The sequence below is a fragment of the Primulina tabacum genome, chromosome 4, assembly GCF_025594145.1.
Source record: "Primulina tabacum isolate GXHZ01 chromosome 4, ASM2559414v2, whole genome shotgun sequence".
Lineage (NCBI taxonomy): Eukaryota > Viridiplantae > Streptophyta > Magnoliopsida > Lamiales > Gesneriaceae > Primulina > Primulina tabacum.
The window spans coordinates 16,955,659-16,967,840 of NC_134553.1; the positions used below are offsets into that span (position 1 = coordinate 16,955,659).

Consider the following 12,182-nt stretch of genomic DNA (forward strand, 5'->3'; position numbering starts at 1 on the left):
TTGAATTCGTTCCTCAAAATATGTCTATACTTTCCGACGGCCATTCTGGAATGTTTTGGCTTTAAGCTCTGCTGTAACATCCATTATTGTCCTTTGACTTGACAAAAACTTTTCGTCAATGCTCACAACTTGATTCCATTTGAATAAGCTTGTCGTGTTCTGCAAACTTATTAATTCCTAATTGATGTTCGCGTCTCGATAGCTTCATTTTTGGCTCGATAACTGATCTTTTCGAATCCTGATCAATTTCAACTTCTGCGCACTTAAGTAAATTCATTATAAATAAAATAACAAATTTTGTTAACATCAAAATCATGATTGCGAACATAAAATGTTCCAAAACGATCGTCGAAGTATCACTAGAATTTTCCGATCACATATACAATTTAAACCATGGGAGATAACTGATGTTTTTTCAAAAATTACCAGTAAGAGAATATATGTGCATTTTGTATGTTGTATAAAATGTATTCTATGTTATATTTGTCAACTGAAAGCCACCTATATTTATAAATTTTCAAGTTTGGCCAACAAGAATTCTACTCTACCTCAAATTTTGGATATACTTATTTGATAAATTCCAGATATCAAATAATATATTTCATTATTATATGGGATAAATCTAATCTCTTAATTGTGATATATTTATAATTCCAAACACAATTAAAATTTAATGGGAGAATTAATTAGTTCATTATATATTAGTCAATGATTAACCAATCAAAAATCAATGGGACCATCCATTAGCTGTAAATGTGCAAGAAAATATGATTCTCCAAATGCCAATGATGTCGTTGTTTCACTTTTATGTATCCAGTCAATTTTTTCCCATTTGGATTCGGTTTTTATTTTAAATAAATAATCACTGTCCTTATCATATTCTAAAATTACAAAATCATCCCTTCTATTTTATTTTTGTTTAGCTTAACTAGTTTCCTAGCATTCTGAATAAATTACAAATTATAAATAGACCTCTAATTTGATACTAGTGTAAAACCTTGTTTCTTTTCTTCTTATTTTTTTATGTGTCTTTATCGAAGAACTGACGTGACACTAGACATACATATTAGTAAAATTCAATCACATATCAATAATTTATGATGACATAACAACACTCCAACAAAAAAAAATCGAGATTGTATCTATAGACCAAGTGGAAAAAAAATTTCTTTCTCTCAAGTAATTTAATATCCAAAATTTTTAAGAATAATTTAACTATCATTTATTATAAAAATAATTGTGACCATATGTCGATGCTTCACCATTTTATATTTCAGCTAGGCTTAATTTTTATAATGGGCCTTGAAATAAGTCTAAGATTTTGATTTTTTTTTTTACTTATATTAGTTTATTTGATGAGTCTAACTAATTAATAAACTTCGGTACGGAATCATTGACAATTATAAATTAATTGTTCAGTATATATAGGTTAATAGGACAAAAAACATTTTATATTAAATTTCGAGGTACCAAATTTGCAACGACATAAATTTACACTAACCGTCCCAATTCAGACACATCAACATAGCTACTAATTTCACCCCAAAATACTTTGAAATCTTGAAATTCAATCGATAATAGATTCTATCATCGGTTAGGTGAAACTACCAGATAGTCTCAAAGTAATTGGATCGTGTAAATTTCTTATATATATTATAAAAGATCCATCCAATATTAATTTTATACAATTTTTTCTTAAGGAAAGAGATGTAAGTTTGAACTCGTGTAAAAAATAATTTTCCTCCATATCCATGTCATGATATATATATATATATATATATATATATATAATAGTAGTTGTTGAACGAATTGTTTTTCTATATCGTTTATGAAATTATTAAAGTCTAACAGGTTGCAATGCGTTGGAGTTTAAGTAGTTTGAACAAGTGTACTGCAAATTTTGATCCAGGTAGTTTGTCGGATGATATATTGAAGCTCGAGTTTAGATAATTTGAATCTTAACTTTGAACGATTTGAAATGATACAACGGTCTGAAAACATGAAATTACAATTTAAAGAGAGACTGAATCTGAAACAACTCGATGTTTTTATTTATCGATCACTAGAACTTAGGATAATAAAAATATTCTAACAAAGTGGAACTACAAGATAGTCTCAAAGTAATTGGATCATGAAAATTTCTTATATCTCTTACTATTATATAAAACAAGAGAGTCTCTTGCTACTTTTTTGATCCAACTTGATTACAACAATATAATTATACATGATTATCTACAAACATCACTTTGAGAGTCACATATTCAAAGACCAAAATAATAATGATAAAAACCTGTCCTCTTTCTCCACATACTCTTACAAATCTTAATGCAATTTTTTCACTCACTAAACTCTCTCAAATTCTATTTTTCACGTTTTTTCTTAAATTTTTTTAGCCTTCTTCATTTGTACTGATTTGAAAAATATTAGAATACCTACAAAAAATTTAATTCCGAATTTTTTGTCCAATTTATGCGTAAAATTTTTGTATATACACATAGTTGTTAGAGTAGATGCGCTGCAAGCCAACGGTTAGCTAGGGAATTTGTTGACTCAAGTGTAATAAACAATCTTTATTTTAATATAATTTAACTTTTCATGATTTCATTTTACTTTATCTGTATATCCATGCAATCAGCATAGATAAAGTTCTTGATTATACTTTAATAAAAATGAATCGTAATTCGATGTTGAAACTCATTTGTAAACACCGTATAATCTAAATTTGTTCCTAGTCGATTCAGCCGCCTAAAACCTGGATAAAGGTCGCTTGAGCTCGAGACTAGCATCTGTGATGTTGTGTACCGCGTTTCTTGGTAAGGGCATAGAGATGTCTAAACATGCAGATGAGTAGTCATATGATTATTATACTGAACTACCTCCCTTAGACTTTACAAGTTGTTATCATTCATCGAGATGATAAGTTCGTGGTTATGATTGTACACCATTATTTCTTACGACCCAAGACAACACTGAGACTCTATATGCTAGGACTGTGCTTTGACTCGTTTAACGACTCTAGGATGTTCATAATGTGGCGAGATTGGGTACAGTTGCGATACATGTAGGAGCCAGTGCATTGTAGTCGGGAATTCACCACTCACCTACAGGTATGGATATCCTACGTGATTTGATAAAATAATAGTGCATGGAATCTCTGGCCAGAGTATGAGATGTACTTTAGAGAAGGAGTTCTCCAATTGTACATGCGATGCCACTATTTATTCTCAAAGATGTGCCACATAGTTATCAAATTATTATGCAACCCCTTATGAACCAAAGATTGCAGATTCGATCGGGATATATGAGGTGAAGGGACCGTACTGCATGTTAATCATAATTGACTGGTTCTTGCAGTCATTATCACTGATACCAAGGGAATCATGGGGCGATGCTACTAGATGCTCTTACCATGGTTCGATGGGTTTAATCAGAAATTTGATTTCTGACATTCTCATGATCAATTGTTGATACATAGAATGGGGCAAATTAGGGTAAGCCCGAATAAATGATTATGTCCTGAATCACAAAGAGTTGTGAACCCACGACTAGCTGTATCTCTGAACCATTGATGGTCACACAAGCACGGGATCATTTGTTCCCGTGGAGAGAATAAATTCAAGAAGTTGAATTTTATCATGATATAATAAATTCAAGAAGTTGAATTTATGTTAATTAAATTTCGAGAAAATACATTCAATGAGTTGAATTTATAAGATAGTAAATTCAAGAAATTGAATTTATGAATTTATAAAATTTGAAGAGAATAAATTCAAGGAGTTGAATTTGTAAAATTTGATAATTTAATTTACTCAAAAGTTGAGTTTATTAAATATTAAATTAAATATAGTGGGAAGTATGTTTAATAGGCCTGTAGTAGTACAAGTCTAACATATTAAATAATTAAAGTTCTTAATGGACTTTGATTAATTAATTAAACTAGTTGGACTAGTCCAATTAATTAATCAAGCTCATTAATGTTAATTATGAAAATTATGTCATGACTTGTTTATAAAAGATAGTAAATAAGCCAAAACTCTAGCCACCAAGCAAGCCTCCACTCTCATTGTGATTTTCGAAAATTCCTCCAACTTTTCTCTCAAAATTTTCGGCCACATCAAAGAGTTTTTGCTTTGAGCCGCCTCTCGATTTTAATCTCCAACGTTGAAACTTATTTCAAATATTCTAGTGCTATTTGGAATAGGAACAAATCTTCTAGTCGTGGATCTGATTCAAAGATTAAAAGAAGGAGTTCTCGAAGAAAGTTCGTAGGAAATACATCAAGAGATATCTTCGCTAATCCCAGAATAGTTGGAGCCTAGTGAATCTTTCACCAAAGGTAAAAGTTTTGAGCATCTTGTGTATGTTTAATTATTAGAACCATACGAGTGCTCAAACAAATATATCTTGAATGTCAAGATCTAAAAATATTTAAAACTTCCGCTGCGTTTGGGCACGAGAAAACCGAGATCCAACAATAGTTTATGCCACAATTACTAAAAGATCTGCCCAATATTCTTTTTATACAACCTTTTCTCTAAAAAAATAGGCGTGAGGCGTGAGTTAGGTTTATAAGGTAGCTCAAACTCTATAAATTTAAAAATATATAACTAATTAATTGAGATTAAAACATCCATCTCCCGATTTCTTCGGTAGCTTGTGATGCATGTTACCAAATCACACCCAAAGGTCAATGCATATACACATACACACACACATATATATATATTGAAATATTTTAATATTTAACACAACGTGACTTGTGTGTGTTTGTGTGTTCAATAGTTGACGCTTGTTTTATTGGTTAGTCATATCAAAATTCATATTAAATTAATAAGGATATCTTCTTCTCTTTCACAGAAAACGACATTAATTTCCTACACTGTGACATCTTTCTTTAGTTCTTGGATCTCTGCAAACTAAAATATGTGTAGGGTGTGGGGATTTGTAGCAGAAAACAGTACCTAGAAAGACATAAAAAACCCTCAACTTTTCCTTGAAGAAATCCACGATGGAACAAGCTTTTCACAATGTTGTGTCACTAAAAGTTTTTTTTTTCTTCTGCCCACTTTTTTTGCATCACAACACAAAATCCCAGAAACTGAAAAGTCTAAATTTATAATAATCTGAATCACACCATGCCCCTTCAAATCTCTCTGATTTGTACTTACTTACAGTCAGATTCAATCAGTAGTAGTAATAGTACATCCCCTTCTCATGTGTCTTCTTGTCATCATTGAACATTAACAAATTACTGTTGTTGTTAATGATCATTTCCTTAATTTCCTCAAGATCATACTCCAACTGAGCCCCATTTTCCACTTCCTTCTGATCAAGCTTTGGAGCTGCTAAATCCGCTTGAACATCAAGATCAGGACCTCCAGTGATGATCTTTCCGTGATTATGAAGCATGAACTTTTGGTTATCCGCAGAGATGAAACCCTGATTCCAACACCCCATTTCTTCTTGTTTAACTATATGATTATCTTTTCCGTGGCTGATTTGGCTGCAACTTCCATCAGATGAGGAACATCTTGCTTCATGGTTCACTCCGAACATTAATAAGTTGTCTTTAACCGGATAATAACACTGCAAATCCATTAAACCCTCCTGGTTTTGCTGACGAAAACAAGAATACTTAGTGCTGTTGTTATTGTAGTTTAAAAGACTTTGAGGAGTTGAAATGGAAGCTTGAGATGTAGCAGATGGGGTGTAAATTAATGAGTTATTATAAAACTGAGACAAGCTAGGTAGAGATTGGAATTGAGATAACAATGGAGCTTGAAGATTGCTTGAAAATGGTACAATTTTTGCTTGCTGCGAAGGAAGCAATCCCATTATCTTCTTCTTAAGTTTGGTGTTCCAGTAATTCTTGATATCATTATCAGTTCTTCCAGGTAACTGAGCAGCAATTATGGACCACCTGAAATAAATATTTGTGAACAATAAAAGATTTTCCGTAACAAGAAAGTTTCGAGGTTTCGCATAAAGAAGAGGTCACTTTAAAAGTATTAATCGGCAACCTAAAATTTGATATGCATGCATGAAACTGTCTAGAAATGGAAGATTTTCTTGACATTACGTGTAAAATGATCCGCACTTGGGTTCCCACAGACTCTGTGTGTGATATTTCCAAAACCAGGTATTTTTTTTCTTTCTTTTCATCTCTGGACTTATTATTTCTTTCCATATTCAGTTTGAAATTATTTTGGCCTACAGTCATTTGGCATAGGTAACATTTCAAGAAAATTTAGGGATTTGCTCAAAGTAGCTGGTACAAATTTTATCTTAAAAAAGCCATGAAACACACAACAAATTAATTAAATATGATAAAAGGAGTAGATTTTCCCACCTGCTTCCGATACTGGCATAAAGGGTGCAAATGATTCTGTCTTCTTCATCAGAAAATTCACCATGTTTGATATTTGGTCTCAGATAATTGAGCCACCTTAATCTACAGCTCTTTCCACATCTCTTCAACCCTGATAATTTTTCCCCAATTAATCAATCCATTAAAAATATCCCAAAGAAACAGAAGATGAAAAGAGAACTATAAGTAGTCGTGTATTTTCTTATTACAAACTAAGTACCAGCTTTCTGAGGCAAAGCAATCCAATTCCCAGCAGTTCCATATTTTCCTATGAATTCTCTAAGCTTCGCATCTTCTTCAGGTGACCATGGACCTTTCTTCACATTAGCTTTATCACAGCAAGGAGCCCTTCCCATCCCTCTCTCTTTCTCTTTTTTGTAGAGTAATATTATTTTTATGGATTGTCGAGAAACTTGTCTCTTTACGTTTATTTATTGAGTTGGTGCAAAACAGTAAAATGCCAGGACCATGAATAATTTCCTTGATGGACTAAACAAGTCAAAAAGGAGATATATATATGGGGTTCTTAATTAATTTTTTCTTCAGGAAAAACAGTTAATTTAGATTTCTCAGGTTTGTCAAGTTTTATTTTTCTAAATTATCAAAGTTTTTTTTTAAAAAAAAAACTGTAATTTTGAGGGTTAGTATTATTTTACCTAAGTGTTGACATATTATCAATCTTCGATGTCACGTCGATATTTTAAGTGTTATATTAGTATTTTCTGATGACACGTCGATTTTCCGACGAAACGGGAACAAAGTTACATACAACTTTGACAAGTTAGATGACCAAATCATAAAATATGACTACACTGAATTGATTATTTTCTCATAACTTCATGCCTTGTCTATTCCTTGTATTTCAAAATTCGGTTTAATTAAATTTACTTAATAAGCTTAAAATTGATTAGAATGTAGTTGAATTGTTTCGTTGTTAGTCTTGTGAATTAGTCAATTTGTTGGAAAAAAACGTATATAATGACAGCTAGTTTTGATCTTGAGTGTGTGATTTATATTCTCTCATTTTGAGTACCCACTCTATGAATAAGGAAATATTACATATGTGGATGAAGTATTTAATTTAATTTTAAAAGTATAATAAAATGATTTATATTATTGAGAATTTGAAATACATTATTTTGGTTAGAAAAACAACTCAAAATTAAAATTGAAGAATTTTCTACCTACAAAATGATGTTAAAATTACCTAAACAATTTAAATTATTTGAATAAATAAATTTAAAACAACTAGTCTAAACAGCTAAATAACTTTGAAGAGATACATGGCGAATGAGCGAAATTAAACGTCTAATATAAATAAAACGTAATGATTTGGTCAAAATTGACAAAACTCATGATTGAACGTATTAACCCAATGAAGTAATAATAATAATCTATACTATTTATTAAGAAGAGATTTTAATACTTAACTTTTGATGAATTGAATCATTTTCTTTATTTTTAAAATTACCTCACACATTTGATTCTAATGTATATATAATTTTGTTCTTGAATTTAACTCTTTTAAAAAAAATTGATTGTATTTTATACATCAAATTAATATTTATTTAGTTTTTAATTTAGGATAATAAAGTATGCTAATTTTTATATTTCATAATTGTAGAAAAATATTCTTCCTTAATCACATGTAACATTTAATTTTTTAAATACCATAACTAAATCAAAACTTAATTAGAAACTAAAAAAGTAAAATACGTAATATTTATGTATTATATTAAAAATAATAATAGTACAACCCGCTATTTCATTTAAGTATTCATATATATTACAGAAAATTAATATTGTTTTAGAAAATAAAATTAATTTTTAGTCGGTCTTTATAATAAATTTGCTAGTTAGGACAAAACATGATGATAAGCAGAACGATCTAAAAGGTGATTTGTCTATCGGAAAATAGAAAATTATTATGATAGCTGAAAAGAAAAACCTGCAGGTTTCACTACTGTTTAAGGGGATATGATTTGTAAAAGTGACTGATCATGTTTTATACATGAATGACCCATCACTAATTAATTCTGAGAGAATATTTATATTTAATGATTTTATGATCAGATTAATGACTTGTCGATGCAGATTTTGATTCGTCACATGGCATGCAAATTAATTAAAGGCAGCTGCCACACACCCAAATATTAATTACCCAATTACATATATATGTATACCGGTCTTTATACAACGTACATATATACTACTAAGTATATATAAATCATGCGCATTCTTTCAAATCGAACTGTCGATCGAAATCATATTTGAGTATTATTAATTTGTTTTGGTGCTGTTGAATTCGACCTTAAACTTGAGTCGGTTTAATGTAATTATCCGAGTTGTTGAAAGTCGACCAACTTAATTTCTTTGAGCATTGAAAGAAACAGGCTAGATTAATATGCAATCGAGCTCGATCTCATCTCTTGTCAAATCGGCACTGAAGACTGTGGGCTGACTCGTTTTCGCCGCTAGGCTTGATCATACAAGTAGGGGTGAACATTAATGAATCAGTTAAACCAAATTAATTGGCTGAACCTGACTAATTTGGAAATTCCATTTGGTTAATTTAAGAATTCTGTTTTGATTTTTTAAAAATATTGGTTCAGTTTTGGTTTTTGAATTTAAAAAATTGGGTAAGGCTTTTAACTAAGCATGGGGACAATTGGGAAGAAAATTCGGGCTTGCGTTCGTATCGATGGATTTAAAGCTATATAATTCAAATATATGAAAACAAATTCATTAGTTTGTTTGGATAAATCTACTTGGCAATATATTTTAAATATCAAATAGTTATTTTTTGAGTCAACTGTGGGGAATTTCGAATTTATCTATACGGTGAAATCATTTCAAATCATCCTCTAAATACTTCATCAATTTATAAATTCTTCAATCCAAATAGGTTATGAATACCAATTTCTTTTATTGGTTCTTGATTGAACTCCACGGTGTGATTCGTGAATGTAGAACTCCGACTCTGAACCGCTTACAGCGTGACTGGAGAACTCCAACTCTCATTCTTGAATATTGTCTAAAAAATTATCGATTTCAGATAAAAAATAAGTCATCTTAAATAAAAAAAATTATCGATAAATAAAAATTTCATAGATCAAAGAATATAATACAAAATACACCAGGAAAATCAACAAAAGCATATAGTACTCAAAATACAAAACATAGTCATCCCTCGGGCATACACAAGCCAACAAACATACAACTATTTCTTTGGTATTTTATTAACTAGGTCCATGTGAACCATTTGCATGCAAGTTATTAAATTTCTTTGATATTTTATTAAATTTTTTTAAAGCATTAAATGCATGTTTATTTCATTAATTTTCGTTTAATTATTTTATGCATTTTATGCGTAATTGCATGATACGATTTGTTTCATGAAATTTTAAAAGTTTGTGCATTAGGGTTTATTGATGCATTTCACGCTCGAACGAGGAACGGAGACCGGAGAATTTTCAGGAAATATTTTTCGGGAGTGCGTTTGGATTTAATGAGCCTACTTTTAAGCTTATTGAGCTTGAAACTCTTTTAAAATTTTAATTAGAAAATTAGGACCCATTAATCTACTTGTTAACCATTTAAATAATATCTAATTATTCCCTAAGCACCCCACTAAACCTAATTCACTCCATTCAGCCGCCCACCCCCTCCAATCAAACAGCTTTTTCGTGAGTGCATCAGCAAGGGAATTCGTTTTCCTCCTCTTCTTCAAACTCAAGCTCTCTCCAGGTCTCGGTTTTCTTCCCTTCGAGCATTTGTGCACAAAAATCATCAGGCATGCCACGTGCTTTTGTTTTGCATCTTATACGCCATATATATATTGATGTGTGCCTAACCTTTTGTGAAATTCTAGATCCAGTGTAATGCATGGAGATTATTCGGTTTGCTTCAAGTTTATGCACTACTTTCATCCACTCACGGTTTTCTTTTGAATCTACTGCAAGAGGGATGCTTTAGTGTGTTGTCGAGGGCCTGCTGTCACCGAGAAAGAAAAGGTTTTAAGCTGGAGTCGTGACCTTGTTGGGTTGGGGGGGATAAGAGCGAATTTCTTGATGCTTTGGATCGTTAGTGAGGAGATCGGCGGCTTGGCTTGAACCGACTGTGCTAGGGCCGAACCAGGCCATGGGTAAGACCCTGCTGTGTCTGAGCCACGGCCTAGTAAGGCCAGATCATAGCTGGAACGAGCCTTGTGACCGATGGAGTATGGTGCGCGTTAAGAGCGATCTCCGATCGAGTGAGCGGTGCTTCTTGCATGGGGTCGAGTTTGTGGTTTCAAGGGGTTTAGAGAGGTCCTAGGGTGGTCCAAGAGCGGTAGTTCAGCAGCTGGTCCCATCAGTTGTTCGCTAGGAGCGAATTATAGGAGGGGTTTGAAAGCGGATTGTTTAAGGTGCTTGCTTGCGCAATGGAAGCTTCAAAAATTATTTTCATACAAGAACCGAGCATCCTAAACACTATAGTGTGTAGCAAATACAATAAAACATAAAATGTCATATATAGGGTGTTTTAGAATTTTACCTATCAATCTTAAAAGATTGATGATGGCTCCAACTTAGTTGTCAAACAACTAAGCTCTTCAAGGGCAAGACAAATCTTCAAGCTTCCAATGAGCACTAATTGCTCAAAAATTAAGACCACCACCAACAAAGAAGATCCACTCTAATCTTGCACTAGAAAAATTAGAGCCTTTTTTCATTGAAAAGAGTATACTTTCAATCAACAATTGAAGAAGCAAAAATTGGAGAGAATTTAGGAGCAAAATTTCGGCCATCTAGTGTGGGAGGAGAGAAGTATGGCTTTTCTTGGTTGTGTGAAAAGTTAAAATGAGCATGTGCATGCTATGCCTTGGATGTTGAAAAAGTAGCCTCCAACCCTTCAACTCTCTTGCATGCTTTCTACTCAGGCTTGTAACAAGTACAAGGCCCATGAACTTTTTATTTAAATGTCTCAAATACATTTGAGACCATTTAAACTTTATTTGATTTTATTCAAGCCCACTAGTTTAATATTTATCTCTAATTGGGCTCTACAAGGCCCAATATTATTTAATTTATTCAACACTTGAATTAATTTAATTATTTGGAGACTACTAGGTCCACTAGTGTTTAATTAATTCAACACTTGAATTAATTTAATTTAGTCCATAATAATGTTTATGAAAATCACAATTTTCAAATACATTATTTGTTTGGCCAACTTTTAATTTAGGAACACTTACTCAAATTAAAAGTTACATTCTCCTTATAGAAGTCATACTTCTATTTTTATTTAAGCTTATAAACTCCTTTATAAGCCGTTCAACATATTGAACTATTTTAACTTCTCAACGGGATCTAGAAAGTTAGCACTTGTGTTGCCCTCAATGGTTCATTGATACAACTAGTCGTGGGTTCACATCTCCATGTGGTTCGGGACTAAACATGTCCTTATATGAGCATACCCCAATTGCTCCATTCTTACTTATCAACTCCTTGATAATAAGAATGTCAGAACTCAAGTCTGATAGTACCCAACCAATCATGTTAAACGCCTAGCAACATCGCTTACATGATTCTCTAGGTATCAAATGATAGTGCATGCAAGAACCATTCAATTATGGTTTGCGTACAGTACAGTCCCTTCAACTCATATATCCCAACTGATTCGACAACTATTGGTATATCGAGAGCTTTCAAATAATCGATACTATGTGTCATGTCGTAGTTGCATCGATGGTGTAATCTAAGAAACCCTTTCTTATTTACCACCATACTCTGATCAGAGATTTCAAACTACATACACATAGGATATCCATACCCGA

At 32.0% G+C, this 12,182-nt stretch overlaps 1 protein-coding gene across 1 annotated transcript; it reads right to left on the reverse strand.

Moving 5' to 3' along the window:
* Nucleotides 1-5,094: 5,094 nt before the first annotated feature.
* Nucleotides 5,095-6,752, reverse strand: LOC142541573 (uncharacterized). Its single transcript, XM_075648078.1, has 3 exons — nucleotides 6,588-6,752; nucleotides 6,350-6,479; nucleotides 5,095-5,920 (listed from the first exon to the last, which is right to left on the reverse strand). Exons 1-3 carry the CDS (start codon nucleotides 6,721-6,723, stop codon nucleotides 5,185-5,187), a joined length of 1,002 nt encoding a protein of 333 aa, XP_075504193.1. The 5' UTR covers nucleotides 6,724-6,752; the 3' UTR covers nucleotides 5,095-5,184.
* Nucleotides 6,753-12,182: the final 5,430 nt, after the last annotated feature.

Excerpts from the sequence above, each read along its gene's own strand:
- LOC142541573 (XM_075648078.1), bottom strand. The coding sequence starts at position 6,723 with ATGGGAAGGGCTCCTTGCTGTGATAAAGCTAATGTGAAGAAAGGTCCA. Across the intron at positions 6,480-6,587 it reads TGCTTTGCCTCAGAAAGCTG|GGTTGAAGAGATGTGGAAAG; the intron begins GTACTTAGTTTG and ends AAAAATTATCAG. Across the intron at positions 5,921-6,349 it reads TATGCCAGTATCGGAAGCAG|GTGGTCCATAATTGCTGCTC; the intron begins GTGGGAAAATCT and ends TATTTATTTCAG.